Source organism: Crinia signifera, chromosome 4 (assembly GCF_055691185.1).
Source record: "Crinia signifera chromosome 4, ASM5569118v1, whole genome shotgun sequence".
In the NCBI taxonomy this organism is placed as follows: Eukaryota; Metazoa; Chordata; class Amphibia; order Anura; family Myobatrachidae; genus Crinia; species Crinia signifera.
Window position 1 is genome coordinate 101381619 of NC_139220.1, and position 24117 is coordinate 101405735.

At 44.5% G+C, this 24117-nt stretch overlaps 1 protein-coding gene across 2 annotated transcripts in view; it reads left to right on the forward strand.

The window, feature by feature from the left end:
- The window catches only part of CPLX2 (complexin 2), a 162956-nt gene that overhangs the window by 121513 nt on the left and 17326 nt on the right, over nucleotides 1-24117 (forward strand). For both annotated transcript variants that reach the window (XM_083182055.1, XM_083182054.1), the window contains exon 3: nucleotides 14108-14283. In XM_083182055.1, coding sequence (XP_083038181.1) covers nucleotides 14108-14283 — 176 coding nt within the window. The remainder of the gene's footprint in view (nucleotides 1-14107; nucleotides 14284-24117) is intronic.

The window sequence follows — 24117 nt, forward strand, 5'->3', positions numbered from 1 at the left end:
GTGTATCGTGGATATTTTTGAGGTGAATAAATACTCAAGTTATACAAATACTCTCTGTTCAGGATGCAATGCTGAGTGGCCATTGATTTAATCAAGCTGACCCGTATCGAAGGATGAGCATGTGCGCTTGGAACGTGTACACAGCTGCTGTGCATTTACAAATGCTCGGCTGAGAGTCTTTGTAGTTTTCAAGGCTTTTAGTTTTGGAAAATAATTTCGCACATTCTCGGCGTGCACAATCACAAGGGCAAGTCACCACAGCATCTGTCAATGAATCATGCCAGATAATAGTACTGTAAAATGTTCCATAGAGGTATCTCAGACTTGAGCACATGGCGGTAAATGTGCAGCGGCCAAGGATCGCGTGAACACCTCCCTGCAAGTGGGAAATCCTGCCATGCCAATTACTGTGCACGCTGCTTTGAATGGATGTGTTCGCCAAGCCAAGATGTTGCAAAATGTACAAAGCCCTTCATATTCAAGTATACTAGGACAGATTCTGGAACCTGATCCCTTGCCAGTCCAACCCCACATGGGCTAATTGATCACATGGAGCTATACCCTAGACCTGATGTGAACCTCGTGGGGAGATCAGGGTAAATTGGTTACAATGTCCTTAGGACAAGTCAGATAAGTGTATGGGGGCCTTTAGAAGTAAATGTTGAATGAGAAAGGGACTTAGAAAGGCCAAGTTGATTGGGAACCAAGATGGTCTATTTGACGTGATTGAAGACACAGTGTATAAGGACAAATTGCTAGTTCTCTGTGCTCTGAGTAGGTAATTATATCCATTTCTCAACCGGAATTTACTGTAAATCTTAAAATGTAATTAGTTACAGTATATTGAATTTACATCAAATCTTGGGCACAAATAAAAATTTAGTAGTGACCATAACAACCAAGCAAACATTGGTCTTCATATTGCTTTCTGTTCTAGAATAAAGATGGCTAGCATTACTTTGCTCACATTGTATAGTACATGTCTGTTTTCCTGCTTCGCCAATAGGTCAAGTTCAATTTATGTAACTTGTCTTCAATTTCTGTGCCAGCCAACCCTACATGGGCTAATTGATCACATGGAGCTATACACTAGACCTGATGTGACACCGCTGGTAGCACTAAACAGGGATGTTTTTAACACTTCTGAACAGATGTAAAAACGTTCCCCAATAACTAGGTGGATAACAGGTGCCGCGACCCAGTTAGTGCATGAAACTTTTCATGGTGTCTGTGTGTTAATGCCTGTTTGCACATGTTAAGGCTGCTAAATTGTTAAGTTAACAAATGTCAATAAGAGATTCGGATGAAAAGGTGAGAGGAATTCAATAGTTTTTAGGAGATAAAGCCAGAGGCTACCAGTCTTTTTCACCCTTGTTAACTTAATAGGGCTAATTGAATTAAGCCTTTAAATGCTGATTGGTTAGTACTTTATTCCTGCCAACTTCATGCTTTGATAAATACCCCTATTAATCGCTCCAACCTAATTTAACAAAGTCAATAGAGTTAATTTATTAACATAGCATTAAGGTGCAACATTTACACTTACCCAAACAGCAGTGGTTTTTATATAGTTAGTACAAGTTACATTTGGAAAGCAGCTTTATTACTGCGTGATGTGGTTAACTGAAATGCAGTGTTTATAAAAATGTTTTGCACTGTACAATATGTGTTTCAAATCCTTTGCAGCTCTTTCTGGCATTGGCGCATAATTACAAAGGCTATGGGAGCTGGGCCTGTACAGTTGGAATATTAGCGGTTATACATTTATGCATAATTCCATTAAAGAAGTCAGACGATGGTAGAAAAAATGTTTATTTAACATTTGTGTTCAGCTCTGCAGTTTGACTGCCAGTCTCCACTAGAAAAACAGAACAGTTAATGATATAATGTTTTAGTGAGCCACTGAATTAAATAAATCTGGGATATAGTTTTAGTTTTTCTTGTAGACTAAACATGAATATTCAATAACACCACCTGCTGTGTGCATGCTTCTCAGACAACTGGCGTGTCTGGGTTATATTGAAAAATTATAGCAGTCTCACCTAAAAATGTCTCCAATGATTTGCTTATTAGAGCAGCATGTCTTGGGCATTGCTTAGAATAATTGGCTGTCCATGGTCCTGAAAGCTTAAATCCTATGTACAGTATACAAGTCAACATTAAATTGTGTTAAGTCCATAGTGTGCATGAAACATTAGTTCCACTGAAGTTAATTAGTATGTACATTAATGATGTAGCCGGTCCCTGCAGAGGGCATGCACCCCACGTAGAAGCAGCCAGTGGTATTACTGTACTATTTATCAGATTTATGTGTGTGGAAATGACCGGGGAGAGAGCTAAGTAATGCTCTGCAGGACTCTGGCAGATGGAGAGTCTGCTGACAACCTCTAGGCATTGTTAGAAAGCTTTTCCTGTTCCAGATTTGTGTTAGCAGCTGAGGATGTTTCAATCCATTTTGGACTTTGCCAAGTCTCTTCTCAGATACAATTTATGGGAAACATTTGGCTTTGTGGGTTTCTGAGCAGCTCATTAACCATTCGCCGCTCATTCTGTTTATCCATCAATCTGCTGCAGTTTGCAACTATTACAATTTAGTCCTCGTTAATTTCCATTGTAAGAAAGTAAGATTAGGTCAAAGGTTCATTCATGAATTGGGATGTCATGCAACTACATTGCTTCTGTTGGAGTGTACCATATAAAGGGACGTCTTGAATAGATTGTGGCTATTCCTTACTAAGGGCCTAATTCATATTTGTTCACAAATGCAATTGCTACGGAGCTGCTGATGTTAGCAAGTGAAGACGCCACTTTGGAATGCACAGAGCTGATCACAAGCTCTGTCGCAATTTCGTGCGCATTAGTGGAATATACACTATTATTGAGAACATAGAAGCTATAATGCATATGCACATACAGTGGTAGATTTATTAAGCCTGGTGAAGGGATAAATTGGCCAGTGATAATGCAGCAGCCAATCAGCTCCTGTCATTTTTCAAACCCAGCCTGTTACATAACAGATAGGAGCTGATTAGCTGCTGCATTATCACCGGCAACTTTATCACTTCACCCAGCTTAATAAATCTGTCCCTCAGTCACACTGCTCCACATGCCCCAAAAACAGCAATGACACACCTGCCTATTCTCAAACTCTCCCTTTAAACTCACCGTTAACACCTCCATATGGCTACTTGCTGTCAATCAATCACCCTGCTACAAAGCTCTCAGTTTGAGTGGGATCACAGTGGCACAATTGTGCAACCACACATGTACAGACACACACGTGCAATTTGAAGATAAACGTTTTATTGTGTGAACATCACTCATTTGGGAAATTTTCCAAAATCACCTATCATGGCCAATCCAGTGTACGAACAGGTACGAATATACAGCCTGAGAATTCAGCTGATTTACTAAGCTGCCAAATGCACAGGATTTGTACTTTATCTTCCTGAGAAAAGTAATTTGTATTTGGCTGCCAAGTTTCCCGGCAGCCAAATATAGATGAGCATGAAGCATCGCATGGATCAGTCAGATCCATGCGATGCTTGTCTGTGTAAAAAATAGAAAAATATATATATTTTTTAAAGGGTGTGGGGTCCAACACTTCACTAGCATAGCCAGCCCCAGGCTCTTTGAGCCGACCCTGGTTGCAGAAATACAGTGAAAAAAATTAAATAGGAGTCTCCTGTATTTCTATAACCAGCACCGTACTGGTTCACAAAATATGGGGGACAAAATGAGTATGGGTCCCCCATATTTTGGGAACCAGCACCGGGCTCCAACCAACAGCCAGCGGTGTCAAGCCACAGATGGGGAACACTTATTAGATAGGTCCTGCGGCCAAAACATGACAGTCCTGACTGGGTTCCAGGGGGAGTAGAGTTCCCCCCTCCAAGGCACCCCCAGGCTGATAGTGTAAAATAAAATGTTAAAAAAATAATAAACATTGCTATTAGGTTTTGTAGTAAAATTTCAAGCCCCAGAAAGCATCCCTCACATGCTGGGACTTGGTGAACCACAAGTTCCATCATGCAGGGCACTGGGACTTGTAGTTAAACCATTGAACCAATGCCCAAATAAAACACACAGAAGATTAAAGTATAATTTTATTACACACGCCAAATATATATATATATATATATATATATATATATATATATATATATATATATATATAGTACAAACGGGAGTCCAGGCACTCTCTGACAGAACACAACGACTCCTGGTGCCTTTCTGTCCCCACAGGAGGGGAAAGATATATCCAGGGTAGGTAGACGGCACTCTGGAGGTTTTTAAATAGAAACTGCACGGCGGCAGATCAAACAGTCAATGAGACAAAAGTCGGTCTGTGTGTCAACGTTTCGGGAAGTGAAACCCTTTATCAAGACATAACAAGTAAACAGAATACATACTTACATTTATAGGGGAGTGTGGGGGCAGGAGCACCTCGTGCAGCCATCACCTGCACGGCACCCGGCGAGTAGTAGATGACGTCATCCCAACCCCACAGACGGGGAATCGGGGTCACCGGGGGGCGTGGTGAAACAATCAAGACTGGTGTCCATGGAAACCACGGACGCTGTGTACGGTGTCTCCGACAAAAAGGGGAGCACCGTCGCGTGAACTAAGGGGAGGAACGGAACGAGTCGCGGGAATGCTGTGGTGCTGACAGATGACAGCTGCCTTCGGCACTGTGGAAATAAACAATGGCAACATGAATACAAGCGTATGCAAAAGTGCAAGCGGTTAAAGCTGTCACCACATCGTGACAGGACTGAGTGCTGTATAGCGCGTGCGGGTGATGAGCGGTGCGAGGCTGGGGGACGGGAGTCTATCACGGAGTGTGTGTGTGTAGATAGGAGTGTGGGAACAATACAGAAAAACGTGCGGCATGCTGAAAACAAAAGAAGTGCTTAAACGAAGTGCTCGTGTAGTGTGAGAAGGGAGGTCTCTGACCGCGGTGCTGGAAGAACAGCAGCGCGATGCAGCCGACCTCAACCCTGCGTGTGCTGGAGTGTGAGCTGAATGTGGTAGTGTGAACAGCGCAACCATAACAGTGCACTGAGAGGAGGGGCTGAGAACAGGACCACAGTGCGGTCCTAGTTGTGAACGTGATGTTGAGTGTGTGTAGGACAGGTGAAAAGCCTACTACCTAGTGAAAAAAAGCCTCAACCTATGCCCAAAAGCCGGGAGAAAGAGAAATGAGAAAAAAGATGAGAAAAAAGATGAAGCAAAATCAAATGCATAATCAAAGCAACATGTAGCAAACTCAGTGCTGAATGGCGCTGGCATGGGAGCAGAGAGCTAAGGGGAATGAGCCCACATACTGTATTCCATAAAGCAACGGACAGGAACACTGCGCTTCTAGGAAGCAGTTTTCATCCCTCAGCCACCAAATGGTCATTGCCCTATTCGCAGTTCCTCAGAGCCCGAAGGATCTGCTCCAGAATCAGCGATGCAGCTGTAGAAATTAAAGACATGGCCAAGAAGTACGCAGCCAGAGGATACCCCATCAAACTTCTCAGACGCACCAGGGACAAAGTCCTAAAAATGAACAGGGATCTGCTGCTCACCCCTAAGACTACTCCTACTCTTGAAAATCGTATTGTATGGACACAATGCTTTTCTACATCCAGCACTGAACTGGTTAAGGCTGCCAGAAGGATCTGGCCCCTCATCGCATGCAACCCAGAGGCACTGGCCCTGAAAAATAGCACACTCATGCCTGCTTACAAGCGCAGCAGGAACATAAAGGACCTGGTAGTGCACAATGACATTTCTCAGCTGAAAATAGACAACCAACCGACCTTTCTTAAAAGGAAGAACGGTAATTTCCGCTGCCTTAAATGTGTAACCTGCAGCGGTCTGGAGATTGGGGACCATTTCTTCCACCCGCATACAGGGAAAAAGATCCCTATCAAACACCCCCTAACCTGCTCAAGTCGCTACGTGGTATATTATATCAAATGCCCCTGTGGCTCCATGTATGTGGGTAAAACCATTAGACAATTTAAAGAGAGGATGGCCCTCCACAAATCCAGTATCAGAGCTGCTCTTGGCCCCAAGGGCTCTGACCAACCAGTGGCCCGACACTGGCGTACTTTCCAACACAGTCTTCCTAGCCTGAAATATAAGATGATCGACCACATTCCTGAGAACATTCGCGGAGGTGACAGGGGCAGAGCCCTCCTGAGATGTGAAGCGAGATGGATTCACAGACTGAACACTGTACAACCCCATGGACTTAATGAACTCCTTCCTCTGTCCTGCTTTCTGTAAACCCAGACTGTTCATATAGCCTTTTTGTGCCTGCCCCAGATGAATTGTCTTCCCCGCTGGACTTTAGTCCCACTGATAATGTGGGCTCATTCCCCTTAGCTCTCTGCTCCCATGCCAGCGCCATTCAGCACTGAGTTTGCTACATGTTGCTTTGATTATGCATTTGATTTTGCTTCATCTTTTTTCTCATCTTTTTTCTCATTTCTCTTTCTCCCGGCTTTTGGGCATAGGTTGAGGCTTTTTTTCACTAGGTAGTAGGCTTTTCACCTGTCCTACACACACTCAACATCACGTTCACAACTAGGACCGCACTGTGGTCCTGTTCTCAGCCCCTCCTCTCAGTGCACTGTTATGGTTGCGCTGTTCACACTACCACATTCAGCTCACACTCCAGCACACGCAGGGTTGAGGTCGGCTGCATCGCGCTGCTGTTCTTCCAGCACCGCGGTCAGAGACCTCCCTTCTCACACTACACGAGCACTTCGTTTAAGCACTTCTTTTGTTTTCAGCATGCCGCACGTTTTTCTGTATTGTTCCCACACTCCTATCTACACACACACACTCCGTGATAGACTCCCGTCCCCCAGCCTCGCACCGCTCATCACCCGCACGCGCTATACAGCACTCAGTCCTGTCACGATGTGGTGACAGCTTTAACCGCTTGCACTTTTGCATACGCTTGTATTCATGTTGCCATTGTTTATTTCCACAGTGCCGAAGGCAGCTGTCATCTGTCAGCACCACAGCATTCCCGCGACTCGTTCCGTTCCTCCCCTTAGTTCACGCGACGGTGCTCCCCTTTTTGTCGGAGACACCGTACACAGCGTCCGTGGTTTCCATGGACACCAGTCTTGATTGTTTCACCACGCCCCCCGGTGACCCCGATTCCCCGTCTGTGGGGTTGGGATGACGTCATCTACTACTCGCCGGGTGCCGTGCAGGTGATGGCTGCACGAGGTGCTCCTGCCCCCACACTCCCCTATAAATGTAAGTATGTATTCTGTTTACTTGTTATGTCTTGATAAAGGGTTTCACTTCCCGAAACGTTGACACACAGACCGACTTTTGTCTCATTGACTGTTTGATCTGCCGCCGTGCAGTTTCTATTTAAAAACCTCCAGAGTGCCGTCTACCTACCCTGGATATATATATATATATATATATATATATATATATATATATATATATATATATATATATATATATATATATATATATATATATATATATATATATACATACATACATACATACATACATACATACATACATACATACATACATACTTACCTATCTTGGAACGTAGGTTCAGTCCACTTGCCCATGTAGAATCCATAGGGTGCCTGGGAAAAAAATTATACTCACCACTTCTCTGGCATAGATCACGTCCTCTTCAGTTCATGTAGGCCTGCACGAATTTTAAAAAAAATGCAAAAACCCAAAACCAGTAGACTAAGGAGCCCCAAGTGTGTTTCACTTGCAGCTCCTCCCCGAGAATGAGGGAATCCCCAGTGATGCCCATGTTAAAGTTTTAACATGGGCATCTATGGTGGGAACTGGCAATTCAGGCTGACCAAATTGGGTCAATTGGCGTTACAAATTTACAAATAGATGATGTGTCATTGACACACAGAAAAATAGCAAAGGTGGTGTAGTGCACCTTGATCTATTCAGGCGTACTTTGATTTATGCCCCAGTGAATGGAATAACAGGACAAAGCTGTGCTTGTAGAGTAGTACCATTAAGCATTAATGGAATAGGGCTATTCATTCCTGGGTAATGAGAAGAATCACCAGTGCTATAATGTGATTTATCATTGCCAGAGACTTAATTGAAATGAGATATTTTAAAACAGGAGTATGCAGACTTCATGGAGGATTCATGTCCTATCCCAAGATGACCACAAAGATCACTACTGCGCAAGTTCTGGAGCCATTTTTTATTGTCATTGTGTTAGAGCAGGCATGTCCAAAGTCCGGCTCGGGGGCCAATTGTGGCCCGTGATGTCACTTCAAGCGGCTCGCAGCCTCCAGCCAGAAGCGGGTGGCTGGAGGCTGACGTGGGACGCACAGCACAGGACTCTAGTAGGACCCCGCCGAGCGCACCTTTACCTTGCTGGCTTTGGTTATCATTGGTGAGGGGGTGCCGGCTGCCAATGTGAGACGTGTTTGCTTTCTCTCAGATGAGTATGTGTCCAACTCCTGCTGCTGCAATTATATATCACCCTCCACCGCAATCACAGTGACAGCAGTGTGCGAGTAGGGGGGGAACAGCAAAGGGGAAGCTTACTCCCGTAATATGCAGAGCGGAGAAGGGTGGTGGCGGGAGCCCAAGCATCTGTGAAGGGAGGAAGTATGTGGTACATTCAGAGAAGGGTGGGCAGGCTGGGAGACATAGTGAATGGGGCAGAGTGGGGGACATACAGTGAATGGGGGCAGGCTGGGGGACATACAGTGAAGGAGGGGCATGCTTAGGAACATAGTGAATGGGGCAGAGTGGGGGACATACAGTGAAGGAGGGGCATGCTGGGGGACATACAGTGAAGGAGGGGCATGCTGGGGGACATACAGTGAATGGGGGCATGCTGGGGGACATACAGTGAAGGAGGGGCATGCTGGAGGACATACAGTGAAGGAGGGGCACGCTGGGGCACTTACAGTAAATGGGGGCACACTGGGGGACATACAGTGAAGGAGGGGCACGCTGGGGCATATACAGTGAATAGGGGTAAGCTGGGGGACATACAGTGAATGGGGGCATGCTGGGGGAAATACAGAGAAGGGGGGTCAGGCGGGGAATATACAGTGAAGGGGCACGCTGGGGGACATACAGTGAATGGGGGCAGAGTGGGGGACCATTCTGATGTGATTAATGGTTCAAAGAATGTCAGGCTGAATGGTCGGCCCCCCACATTTTTTTGCAAAATGTTTGGACACCCCTGTGTTTGAGCATTACAGCGGAACATACATTTTATTCCACTTAGCTCAAGAGAGGTCTGCAATTACATACAATCCTCAATGATTCCATCATCTCTGCACTGTTACTTGTGTGCCACATACACTCACCCTTCTGGTGATCTGTATGAAACCCAACTCGGCTATGGATCCACTCCAGCAGCTCTAGTGTGTAACATTAAGTACAGCTGTATCTGCTATTTATCGATAAACAAACACCACTATTTAAGTTACTGGGTTATCTGCAGTATCATCATTTCCACACATATTGGGGGTTATTCACATTTGTTCGGTCTAGAGTTGCGCATCTGCGCAGGTGCGTTTCTGCGCATGTGCAGACGTAGGGTGCGTGCACCCATGGCAAACTTTTAGTTCGCAGGGTACACGCACCCATGATGGCGTGCGGGGGGTGGAGAAGGGCGGGGGCGCCGGGCTGCCCCATTACCATATGGGAATGCATGGTAATGGTAATGAGGCGGTGACACTGGTGTGGGGGGCGGGCTGCTGACATCACCGGATGTCAGCTGCCCGCCCATATCTGTGCCAGCGTGCACGCATATGTAAGTCACTTTTATATGCGTGCATGCACCACATCAAGATGTGGCCGGTTACCCGAGGCATACGAATGGAATACATCCATTTGCAGCCTTTGCAGGCAAACCCGTACTTTAAGGGGGGGGTGGGTGTTCATTCGCCGGGCAGGGTTTGGTGGACTCGCAAGGCTGCCAGAATAAACCCCATTATTTTCAACAAGATAAAGGAGTGTAGATGCACATGTTTAGGGGTTGTTAATGATATGCAAAACCGCGCTCCTAGTACTCCAGAGCACTGATCTCAATGCAGGGTTGCCTACCCCCCCCCCAGAATGGCCGGCAGGCTCACGGAAATCGTGTCTGCCTCCCGGCCGCCCAGGAAGGCTGGCAAGCCTCCCAAAATCCTTCCAACGTCCAGCAATTCCTACTCGGTGGATGGTCTGCGGGGATCCAATGATGCGTGTGGCCCCTTTCCCACAATCTGTAATGCCTGAAATACCGGCATTGCAATGCCCCAAAATATAGCACAGAGTTTCAGCCCCGCCTCCAGTCGCGCCCCTTCACGGCATGTCCGCCGGCTCCAACTGCTTCTTCTAGCTTCTTCTAGCTGGCTGCCCTCTTCAGGAAAAGTAGACAACCCTGTCCTAATGTATGATATAAATGAGATGCATAACATAAAAGTAATTTAAAACGCTGTAACATAACCATGTGTTACTTTCTATAAAATCTCTATTAAACACCTGTTACAATGTATACATTTATTTAACAACCTGAGTGTTAGCATAGGTAATACACTGCCAAATCCCAGCTTAAAAGTTTCCCACATATTGTGGCAAAATCTCTTATATATTTGGCTACATCTGTCACTCAAAGTGTGTCTGGAGCTGTAACGCTGGGTTGTGGACTTCCATCTTAATTTATGATTGTCATCACCTGTTTTAAACAGGGTAATTGATAAGAAAGGTGTTTAAGCACAGGTGATGGTAATCCATAAATTAAGAAGAAAGTCCAGAAACAGAGCAATGTGTCCCTCCTGGAGAGGGTCATGTTGGGAGGTGTGCACCTCCCTCCCTCCCCCCCCCCCCCATTCACGGCATCCCCACGATTAAATGGCACATGCAAAACACTGACATGGCTATGGTCGACAATGAAAAAGGTTGACCAGATTTATTTTTCACTTTTTCAATGTTTTCATATACATTCTCATGTGTCGACATGGACACCAATGAAGTGCCACACTTATGTCAACATTTACATGTGTTGATTTTTTCTTGTGGAGATTCGCGGCACCCCCCGCGACCCCCCCCCCCCCCCCGCGATTTGCAGCACACCCCCCGCAATTCGCGGCACCCCCGGTGACTCCCACAATTCGCGACACCCACACCCCCCCCCCTCCGACCCCCCCTCCTGCAATTCACGGCATCCACCCACGACCCCTCCTCCCGTGATTCGCAGACACCCCTCACCTCCTCCCTCCCCCCCCACGCGATTTACATGTGTTGAACTTTCTGTGTTTTTCTTGTGGCAATTCGCGGCACCCCCCGCGACCCCCCTCCCGCGATTTGCAGCACACCCCCTGCAATTCGTGGCACCCACGGTGACTCCCGCGATTCGCGACCCCCCCCCGTGACACCCCCCCTCCTGCGATTCGCGGCACCCCGCAACCCCCCCCTCCCACGATTCGCGCCACCCCCTGGGCCCCCCTCCCGCGGTTCACGGTGCCCCCCACGACCCCCCCTACCGCGATTCCCAACCCCTGACCCCCCCTCCTGTCATTGCGGCAACGCCCCCGGGACCCACCCTCTCGCGATTCACTGCAACCCCCCGCGCCCCCCCCCTTCCACAATTCGCGGCACCCACACCCCCCCCGCGACCCCCCCTCCCGCAATTCACGGCATCCACCCACGACCCCTCCTCCCGTGATTCGCGGACACCCCTCACCTCCTCCTCCCCCCCCCCCCACCCCCGCGCGCGATTCACGGCAACCCCAGGATTAAATGGCACATGCAAAACACTGGCACGGCTATGGTCGACAATGAAAAAGGTTGACATGAGTTTTTGAAGATTTATTTTTCTTTTTTGGAATGTTTTCATATTCATTCTCATGTGTCGACATGGACACCGATGAAGTGCCACACTTATGTCAACATTTACATGTGTTGAACTTTCTGTGTTGATTTTTTCGTGTAGCAATTTTTTTCCAGTGACAACTCTGAACTATGTGCATGTCAACCTACACATCATCAACCAATTCTTTGTATAATATATAACACCTGTTCTGTTTTACTGTCGGTGTTTTAAGTCAGACCTTTTACTGCTACTATTACTGTTTATGTAAATGCATTCTGAATGACAGCAACATCCTACCATCCTTCTACAAGAATATATAACCAACTAGGTGATTCATCGTGCCCCGTGCCCCCCCCTCCCGCAATTCACGGACCCCCGCGCACCCCCCTCCCGCGATTCGCAAACCCCCCTCGCGCAATTCACGCCCCCTCCCACGCTTTGCGGACCCCCGCCCTCTCCCGCGATTCGCTGACAACTGCGCCCCCCCTCCCTTGATTCACGGCACCCCCCGCGCCCCTCCCGCAATTCACGGCACCCCTAAGCCCCTCTTTACTCCCCCGTATACTCACACACCCCTATCACTACCCAGCTTCCTGCTCTCCTGAACCGTAACTTCCACCACTGGGGAGTCGCTGACGCTGTTTTGCCCACATGCCCCTATCATGCCTCATAGCCCAGCCTCTTGCTCTCATGCACCCAAACTCCCACCCAGTAGGAGGAGACACTGACTAAGGGCCACCATCCTGTACTGCCACGATGGACCCTCACCCACTGGCAGAAGCTGCACAGTATCTCCCACCCTCCTCTTTAGTCCCCCTTATGCCCACACACCCCTATCACTACCCAGCCTCCTGTTTTCCTGTGTCGTGACCTCCGCCAGTGGGGAGCCGCTGACTCAGAAACACCCTACTATACTATTGCACACCCACATAAACAACACGCACACACACCCCCACACCCACAAATGTCACTGTACCCTCCACACTATCAATGTACATCTTACTCTGTAACTGCTTTTTAATTAAACAAAACAATGCACACCCCTTCCACATCATATGCTCTCTATGTAACACATTTCACCTATAACTCAAGTTGCAATACAGGCCATCTTTCATACAATTCTAACCATATTTCTCATATACAAATGTTCACAAATTAAGGGGGCGCAGCCCCTTACAACGGTGTGAAGAGCGCCCGTAGGGCGCGATGAATCACCTAGTCATGTATATTTATATAAATATTGAGCTGTGACATGAAGGTGTCAACAGGCAGTAAAGAACATGTGAGACAAGAAGGTGAACATTTGGTTTACACTGTTAGAAACAAGTGCACAAAATGATGAACTGAAACCTAGAATGTGTCTTTTTTTCGATCGGCCGACACAGATGATAGAACAGAGATCAGCGTTATAATTCAGGCCTTGTTTTGCTGTAATAAGGATATCAGGATGTGCAACACAAATGCTCTAGATTGTTGTTAAGCAGTTAAAAAAAACAGGTCTCACCAACCTGTGTGAAACTTCCCATCCCAACATGCCTTGCCACAGGTTTAGTATTCCCTAATAGCAAAACTGTTGCAAGGCATGATGGGACTTATAGTATCACAAAAGCTGGAGAACCACAGATTGGTCATGCCTGTACTAAGCCTGCAAGAGTAATAAAGTGGAGAATGATAAAGTACCAGCCAAGTATGCGATTTATTGCATGTAATATCCCCCAGGGAGCTGCAACAGCGGTGGGGGGGGGGGGGGGGGGGGAAGGGCACGGAGTGGGGTCTAGGCAGCGGGGTCAGCATCCAGCCAGTCTTTTCAAAATATTTTTTCTAATTCGGCAACGTTCCCAGTCGCCGACCAGACCCAGACGACCGGACCCTGCTGCTGCACATGCAGCGGTGCTTCACTGCTGGCACACACCTATGGATTGGATCGACACATCACAGGTGCTAAAATATACCTGCGATGTGCCACTGATGGGTCCGATCCGATAGATTTAATGTGCAGCCCGTCCGACCTCCCCACTCCGACCCGATGTGCACTGGACCACGCATTGGGTCAGAGGTGTTGTCAACATCTGATTTGGGCCGATCTGTCTGAATCAGGTAAAATTCGGATTAAATCAGACAAGTGGACGGGCACCTTTAGGAGCTGATCGGTTGGTCATTTATCAATCCCCATTTTGTCACTTTTCAAAGCTTAGTAGACCTGTCCTTCTAACTGCAATTGCTTTTTTATATTTATATAGATTGCAGTAATATTGTATTTCTTATATCCAGGGGCAACAAAGGATATGGGAAAGATGCTGGGAGGTGAAGAGGAAAAAGATCCAGATGCTCAGAAAAAGGAAGAAGAGAGGCAGGAAGCACTACGTCAGCAAGAGGAAGAGAGGAAGGCCAAACATGCCAGGATGGAAGCTGAAAGAGAGAAAGTCCGGCAACAAATACGAGACAAGGTACGCCATGCTACTGTAGCTTTCATTTGGACTGTAACATTCATAGGACATTTTGTAGTAGGGTTATGGCGGGACTAGGAAAAAAGACATTAGCACATATATTTGATACATTTTTGTTTGGCTCCACATGTAGAATATGCTAATTTAAGTAGTCAATTCAAAGACATTGATTCTTTTTGTTGAGACAATAAAGTAAAGTGTTAAAAAGGCTCTTAATTCCCTTCTATGTGTTATGTGATTCCACTCACATGAGTTTCACATCAGATCCTAAGCTAAAATAACAACATGAGAAAAAACATATCCACATACAGTACAATATGTTTACTTAGGTGCATCGCAAGTTGCGTCCAGCTATACAACACTAGCATTTGCAGAATGTGTATATGTACTTTCAGAGCAAGATGTCATTAATCTAGAAAGAGAATTGTCTGGGTCTACTCTTACTAGACTCCTGGGACTGTCTTTCCTACATGATGTTAATGAATTCTATACCAGTGGTGACGTTTAGCATACGGTTACTGCTAGTGCTAAGTGCAGTGATGCTTAGCTGGGATGGAAGCAGTGGATCTATTAGCATACTTGGGGCAGATGTAATAAGTGATAAAGTGGAAGGTGATCACGCAGCAGGTAATCAGCTCGTTACTGTTAATTTGCTTATGGGGTTTGGAAAGGACAGTTAGGAGCCGACCTACTGCTCTGTTATCACCTTCCACTTTATCACTTGACCGGGCTTAATACATCTGCACCTTGGTGCTCACTTCAGGAGATATTGTAATGTGAACACTTTGAACTTTATAATAAAAAATACCACCGGTTTCCAGTCCTCTAATAATAATAATAATAATAATAATAATAATAATAATAGTGTTATGATGATGGTAAGAAGCAACATTATTCTAGGTGGATGAACAGTTGGGTCCTGTATTATAGGTAGAGTTAGGCTGCCAAAGGGGGCTGTTAGAGCTAGGCAGGGTACCACTGTTGGTATTTTGGCTCTCTGGATGGTCACTGTCAGCATATCATACCCAAGGCTTAAAGTGGTCCTGGAGAGGTTGTGGAACTCCTTTCCTGTAACACCAACCCCCCCCCCCCCATTAAGAAGAGCCGAGACCAGTGCCAAGGAATTTGTGCCCTACCTCCCATAAAGGAATAATGGTCTCACAAGGAAGTAGTGTGGTCACAAAATAGTAACTCCAATGAAAATTACAACACAAAGTAGTGCAATCTTATATACATTACATAGTAGTTCCCCTTATACACATAATGTCCACAGTTGTGCTGCTTATTCGCATCTGTCTCTGTCCCTCCAGCAGCTCGCTGTCCATGTCCCTCAGAAGCTCCATGCCCTGTGTCCCTCCAGCAGCTTCCACACCTCTGAGTCACTTCAGCCCCCTATCACCATGTCTTCAGCATGCACTTCAGAGGCGGTGATGGCATGACATCACATACACCATGACAGAAGAAGAAGATGCTGGAACAAGCTTTTCTGTTGGAATTTACTGTTCAGGGCTGTGGTAGAGGTGGAACTCAGTTCCCCCTACCATTATAGGTGGTGGAACTCAGTTCCATCCCATTCCTACTCACTTTACTTCCTGATCATACCAAATTTTAGTGAAATAGACCAGCACAGCAGGGATATCAAAGCAGTTTTTGCAGGGGTACTCATTATAAAAAATAAAAAATAAAAAAAGTTTATTTTTGTAAGTTAAAATTTATTTTAAAAATATTATTGCCATGTTTTACCACTACAAGTACAAAATTAATTGGTTGAGAATTTAGGGAGCGATACTGTTACATGTTTTGCTTCTGCCTTTTTTGAATTGCTATACATGTTTTTGATTAATTTTTAACTTGCAAAAATGTATTTCAGTTTCTAATGAGTACCCCTGAAAAGAGGTTAAACTGCTTTCTTGCTACTGAACGCTTTGTTCAGAAGACACTTACTCATTTCTATTAGTCTCTGGTCCCCCGGGGAGCAATGCCAACTGCCCTAATTCTACATACAGTATTATTGTACTTATTTGAAGTCGGAATTATTGGTTACGCAAACTATTATTAATCTACTTGCTAGTGCACACTCACGCCCCTGTTTCTCTCCCCAAGTCTAATTTATTATAATCTAAATGTGCTCATTAGAAAAACATATTTGTATGTACTGTATGACAACCAAAATCATCTTAATTCCCTACTATTTTATTTCTTTATAATGTTTAGAAAATAATTGACCCTAGAATACTTTCCCTCCTGAAATAAAAACTACATACTGTACTTAACATGGTCTAATAAATAAAAAGTTTAATTGAATACATACCTAATATGCAAGGCCGCCAAGAGGTATGACCGGCCCGGAAATTTTTGGAGGCGTGGCCTATTCACGGAAGGTGTGGCCACCGTCCATGGTTAGGCCACACCCCCAAAAAGGTTAAGGAAGTAAAAAAACACTTTAAAGTTGAGGAGGGAGTGTTATTGCCTCAACAGAAGCAGCAGCAGCAGTAGCACATACCTACAGCATGTGCTGAACTGACTGCAGATGCAGGCTCAGCATGACCACTCACGCTATCTGTGTCTCACTCATGCTGAGCCTGTCAGCACAGCACATGCTGTAGGTGTGTGCTGCCCGGGATGGACGGAGCGTGAAGGGGGGGTCGGACCAGGGCCCCCGCCGGGCCCCTCCAGCAAGCCCGGGTAATTAGTACCAGCGCCCCTCTCAGAGGCCCTGCTAATATGATGTGAATAGGTCCCACTGTTTAAAACATTACTATGGTTACCACATTCACAGTTCACCCATTAAAAGTTCTTTTGTAAAGACAACATTGCTGTAGATGCACTATCTCATGTGTTTAGTGTGTGAAGCAAGATATAGGGCAGATATCGAAAACCTTCAAGAGATGGAGTAACGATCAACCAATCAGTTCCTCTCATTTTACAGGATTCAGCTCCTATGAGTTAGGAACTAAATGGTTGGTACATTAGCTATCTCTTCAAGCTTTAATAAATCAAACCCTATATTTATTATGTACTAAATCTGCCTTAAACACATTTAGTAAAACACTGTTTCATAACTCCAGTGCTCACATTTCCCTATCGATAATGTTATTAAGGAGATTTCGGCCTGTTGAGACAGGTAAGATAATTGCTATTGGTGGCACCTACAAGTTTGGATGAGGGAGACTGCAGTCTGGTTGGAAGTCCTGATGGTCACAACATTACACATGACCTAAAAAGATCACAAGGGTTGGGGACTAGAAAGCACACAAAATGTGCATCTGTTGCAGCCCAAGAAACCAGGTAGTGCTGGATAAAGCAGTGGAGTGGCTTCCCACTGGATTAGCTTTTTGTAGCTGCAGTTCAGACTGGCAGTATAAGGACATCATAATGCTTTGACTGATTGTCCAACATAGGATCAAAAGATAGCACTTCCAATGGAAAGCCACTGTCAGTGGTCAGTGCACAGTGACCGGTTCACTGGGGGTATTTAATGGGGGCTGCAGCCCTACAGCCCATTGTTAAATTATGCCACAGATCGTTACTCAATGGCAAATTTTACACAGTGGACAAGCGATTTTTACATTTTGTGCACTACATAATAGGAATCACAAAATCATTTTTTGCACTTTATTAATGGAATACATACAGATGAGCAGCGGTGGGAATCCTGGTGTTCAGAATTCCGTCGCCAGCATCTTAAAGGAGGTAATACTGACTGGGGACTGGTAAGTTTTTACTTACTTTCCCCCTGTCCCCAACACTCCCTAGTGGCTAAACCTAAATCACCTCTTCCCCATCATGACACTAGCATACCCCATTGATGTGGGTATTCCGGCACCAGTCTCCTGGCGATACTTACCTAATCTCCTGGATGTTGCAGTAGACACCCCCATTTTGGGATAGTCCTCTGCAACCTGGAAGAATGGATACTACTCCCACATCCCACCCACTTTCTAGAGAAGCGGAAAGGATAAGCAGATAATGCCAGTAATCGTGAGTCCTCGATGAGGGTCTGGGCTGAAAAGGACAGAAGCCTAATGATGTCTCCACTGTCACCCCAGTCCCCCTTCCCCCACACAGCAATAACGTCCTTATGCAATGTCTCTTCTCATTTCAATAGTCTTCATTGCAAATAGAATTTTCAATTGTGTACGGCTCAGTGTATAGTCCATAATTTGGAATTAAACTCTGACTTCACAAAAAAATCCACCCATTGGCTGGTGCAAATGTCTACTCCTGTAAACACTGCCTGAGGAGGCATTGGCTGCATTGTAAATGAGGCCTTGCAGTCATCATCTTGACTGTTTTTGGCAGTGGATTGTTGAAATGTTTTTCGTTTGTGCTAATGCGATTTTTTTTTATAAAAAAGATTGTGTCTTGCCACCATATTTGTTTACCCAATGATTTGTTCATGTATATTGTTTTGTATATAACATATTTTGTGGACAATATCTACACAAATGTTGATACAGTACATGCAGAAATTCAGATAACTGTTCCCTTGATTATATGTAGCATTAAAAATGTTTTACGAGAACCCTATTCTGCAGGGATACAGGGAACCGCTAATTGTAGCTCTTAGATATTGAATTTTATTGGGCTTTAAATGCTTTCGTTCACGCTAGAGGCAACATTGCGTGCTGTTCTGTAGCCTTTTTCTAGTCACCCTGTATGTGTATATTTCTTTAGAGATTGCACAATGCCCATAAAAAGAAAGTGGTTACCATGAGAACTAAGTTTGGAAATATTAAAATATGTAGAATCTATAGACAACAACAATATACACTGCATAAAATGTGTTACCATACAGAGACCTCCAGCCTTCACATACTGTACTGTATGCTGAACTTTGTAATAACAGAATGCAAATCGATTCATTTACCCTCTAGCTCCCAGCTGACTATACCCTGTCTACCACATTTCAGATTATTATTTTTGTTGCAGAGATCTGTATAAATAATTTCACTTCTGAGTCCAATGCCTCTAGACCCGGGCTTCCCAATCTTTTTTGAATCACGGCACCCTAGAATACAAGAACTTTTTTTCACGGCACCCCAAGGCCAAAAAAATTTAGAAAAAAATATAAAATTAAATGAATTTTAAATGAATTGTGTTTATATGTGATCCTTAGGTTCAGTTACACGGTAAAGGGTTCTGTTTTTACACACCTTTTGATTGGTAGTCACCAGAATTGGTTTTGTCCATAAATAATTGACCATGAAAAATGTGACTTGGTCTTGGATCACCAACCTGAGGCACCCCTGCAAGTGTCCTGCGGCACCCCAGGGAGCCTAGGCGCACAGTTTGGGATCCACTGCTCTAGACAGTTTTAGAAAACTACTTTTTGATGAAGTTTCTGTCCGCAAAATGGGCTACCTAGAGAATGCAAGGGATCCGATTTAGGGTACTGTAGTGGGTGTGTGAACAGATTTCTCTGCTATGCTGAGTCTATGCTATTCTGAGTAATGCATATGATGAAGGATAATCTGATTTTGGTGGATGTTTAGCACCTATGGGGCAGAAGTAAGCAGTGGAAGCACCAGGGCTGGTGACACCTGGCACAGCTAAGAGACCCCTCTGTGTGTGCCTTAGCTATGCACACTAGAAAAGGGGGTGTGGCTTTCTGATCATGCGTGTGATGTCATGGGAGCCCAGCTGACATCACTAAAGGGGGTGTGGCCTTGTGAGTATCTCAAATTACTTTACTTTAGAGGTGTGTGGGTTGCCCCTGAAAACTTTTACAGTACTGCAGGCCCCTTCTCAGTGACAAGAGCTGAGTGCTGCAGGATAATGTTATACCGCAACACCCGGTTCCTATCTTTGTGGAGGATTCTGCATTTTGGTGTCACCACATGGAAGGATATCAACCGGGTGCAGCACACATCCCCATTCTACCACCTATGGGTGTAAGTGCTGATGATACTAATGATGATAGTTGCAGGCTACTCATATTAGCATACGGTAGTAAATCTGTCTTTGCACTTCATGAAAATGAGGAAGTATATGAGCATCCAGCCTGTATATTAGGTATTGTCTGGTTTGTGGTATACAATGTGATGTATAGTTGTCTGTTGTAACAATTTTCAGACGTCTGTGATGCTCATGTGTCTGGCAATGCAAGAAAATTCCCATTTGAAAATGTCTCTTTTGGTATACAGTAGGGTTAAACAACAGCCAGGTTTTCATGGCAGATCATTAAAAACCTGCATTACACATCGGCAAGTCAGACACAGAGATGCTGATTGAACTATCATTTCCTAGGTAGATTGCATTCACACATATAACAGGTACAGTTCTTCATGTGAGAGCAAGGCATACAAGGGCACACAGAAATACTCTATTGGCATAAGCAGCTACTTGGCCGCACACTGTATACTGTAAGGACTCTCACATCCCAGCCTTAAGAGCTGACAGCTAGTTTATGGAACCAAATGAGAATTCACAACCAGTAAATACAACCAACATTTCACCTGTTTGTTTTCGACAAAATAATACTTTGTAAGCCCTACTGCTTGGCTTTGCTTCACAAAGAGGGATTCCAACTCCCTCCCACAAGGGTAACACTGCACTGTGACATTACCTGCAGCATCGGGCTCCTGTTACAGTGTAGTTTCTGGTGGTGTAGCCAGGTGAGTCTCTGGGGGCAGCCCAGTACTTCACCCTAGTGATGAAAATAAGGGTTAGCCCATGAGACCATTCCCATTTCCATACTTGCATGCAGGGAAGGGAGGAGGGGGGGGGGGTGTCAAGCACACTGGTTGTCACTGACCACAGTACATCTACTGCACCCCTGTCACATCCCACCAACTTCAAGTTCTCCTTCTTACTCCTTTATTCTTAGTGGAATAATCTAAAGCTGTGTACACACCTAAATAATGGTGTTCCCCAGTGAAGGATCAATGCGATGTAACTACGGGGGAAATTTACTAAAGGAAATTTGTAAAAAATAGGTGTATTTGTGTCCAGAAATACACTTATTTTTTACATTTACTATCCCGAAAATACGGCAATTCATAGTCGTATGGATAGCACATGAATACGAATACGAATTGCCGTATTTTCGGGATAGTAAATGTCAAAAATAAGTGTATTTCTGGATACAAATACACCTATTTTTTTACAAATTTCCTTTAGTAAATTTCCCCCAATATATCCACATCATCATACATACTACACAACCTGTTATATGGTTACATGTTTCCTGTACAGTAACATTTTGACCATGGAATCATTCTGTTGGATGAACATCCAATGCGATGATGCAAACACAAAATATATGCAGATTATATCATAATTGTTGTGAGCCATTGCAATTGCAACATAGGGCAATATATGTCACATAGTATGTACCAAGCTTTGTTTTAAATATGGGAAAGTATTTTCAACTTTTCCACCTTTCATACCCTGAGCACAGAAGATTGTCAGACCACTAGGCACATTGTGCATAGGAAAACGCAGGGGGGTTTCTGGTTGCCTAGATAACCCCTCCTCTTTGCAAGTGCCTTAAATTATGACAAAAATAGCACTGGTACAGTATATAATATGATCAATAGAGCTGCTGCCACATTATGCAGTGTAAGCTTCTTCTACCACATTTACTGTATGTATAGATCTGAGCCCTCAAACATCGCAATGGGAGGAAGAGATAGGAGCCTTTAATATTAGGTAGGAGAATGTGATCGTAAAAAGTGCAGTATGGGTTTTTTATGTTTGTGCATTTATTTTAGAGAATTTCCCAGATCCGAGCCCGCACGAACGTCACTAATCCGAGCCCGTATCAGAGCGGTGTTCGGAGCTTCCTGCCTGACTCAGCAAAACGTCATTGCCCGGTGCCGGATTCTCGCGAGATCCGGACCGCTATATAAAGAGCGAGCAACCGGCACCATTTTTCACTCGTGATTTGAGCTGGTTAGAGAGAGTAGGATATTCTGTGTGCGGAGACTAGTTATTTAGGTTAGACTTAGGATCTGTGTTTTTTTTTTGCTGCTGGGGCGACTGCCAGTGCCTACTAGTGCCACTGTCTGCTCTCTGGTGGTGTGTGTCCACACTGCCAGAGGCTGGCTGCCAGCCCATCAGCAGTAGTACCTATATCTAGCCACTTCAATCATACATGTACTGTATATGTCTGACTGCAGTGTGCACTCTGTTGTAAAACTTATTTAACCACTTGTTTACCAGTCTGCTTGTGCATCTGCTGTATAATTAATAATACCCCCCTGCTGGTATATTTTACAGCCATATCAGACATGTGTATATGACTGCAGTGTGCAGCACTGTTGTTAAACTTATTAACCACTTGTATACCAGTCTGCTTGTGCATCTGCTGTATAATTAATAATACTCCCCTGCTGGTGAACTTTTTACAGCCTTAAGTTATATCAGACATGTGTATATGACTGCAGTGTGCAGCACTGTTAAACTTATATTAACCACTTGTATACCAGTCTTCTTGTTTATCTGCTGTAATAATTAATAATACCCCCCTGCTGGTGTAATTGTTATAGCCTTACATAACTAATACATATTCTCTGCTGGTGCATCTACTGTACTACTGAGTCTGACATAAGTAAATATTAATAAATTAATTAACAGTGTACTCAACTGGTGCATCTACTAAATAAAATAATATCTTTGCTGGTGCATATTAATTATACTGCTGTATAGAGAATATATCTTTGGTGGTGCATAATTAATTGACTACTGTATAGTATTTTTCTGGTGGTGCCTAATTAATTGACTACCGTATATCTTTCTGGTAGTGCATAATCAATTGACTACCGTAGTATATTATTTTTCTGGTGGGGCCTAATTAATTGACTACCGTATATTATTTTTCTGGTGGTGCCTAATTAATTGACTACCGTATATCTTTCTGGTGGTGCATAATCAATTGACTACCGTATATTATTTTTCTGGTGGTGCCTAATTAATTGACTACCGTATATCTTTCTGGTGGTGCATAATTAATTGCCTATCGTATATTATTTTTCTGGTGGTGCCTAATTAATTGACTACCGTATAACTTTCTGGTGGGGCATAATTAATTGACTACAGTATATCTTTCAGGTGGTGCATAATTAATTGACTACTTTATATTGTTTTTCTGGTGGTGCCTAATTAATTGACTACCGTATTTTATTTTTCTGGTGGGGCCTAATTAATTTACTGCCGTATATACTTGCATTCCAGTAGTGCTGTCCTGTGGTGTAATATTGCATAACTCCACAAAAATAATGGAGATCCAAAATATGGAGAATCATTTAGGGAAAGATGAAGGGCCGCTTCCTCTTACTTCTGAATCTGCTGCAAATGCAAGTAGTAATGATGACATAGACGATGATATGCCATCAACATCCTCTGCCAAGGCCTATGTCCAGTGTCAAAGTACTGGGCACATAAAATCCAAAAAGCCAAAGTTGATTAAAACAAGAAGGATCCAAAAAAAATAATTAACATCATTGGAGGAGAAATGTAAAATAGGCAATGTGCCATTTACGACACAGAGTGGCAAGGAACAATTATGGCCCTGGACTGTATTCATGACTGGTGGTTCAACAACACATGACCATGCAAGCCCTCCTACTCCCCCCTTTAGAAATTTGAAGAGATTTCAGCTGTCATCAAAAACACAGCAAACATCTCTACTTACTAAAGAAGTTATCACAAACCCCCAAGGAGAGTCCAAGGGTGTTAGTGGTTGCAATGCCTGACCTTCCCATCCCTGTACGGGAAGAGGTGGCTCCTTCCACCATTTTCAGCACTCCCTTTGCATATGCTGGAAGGATCACCCACTGTGCAGTTCCTGATTTAGATAATGAAGCTGTAAATGTTGTAGACCAAGAGGAG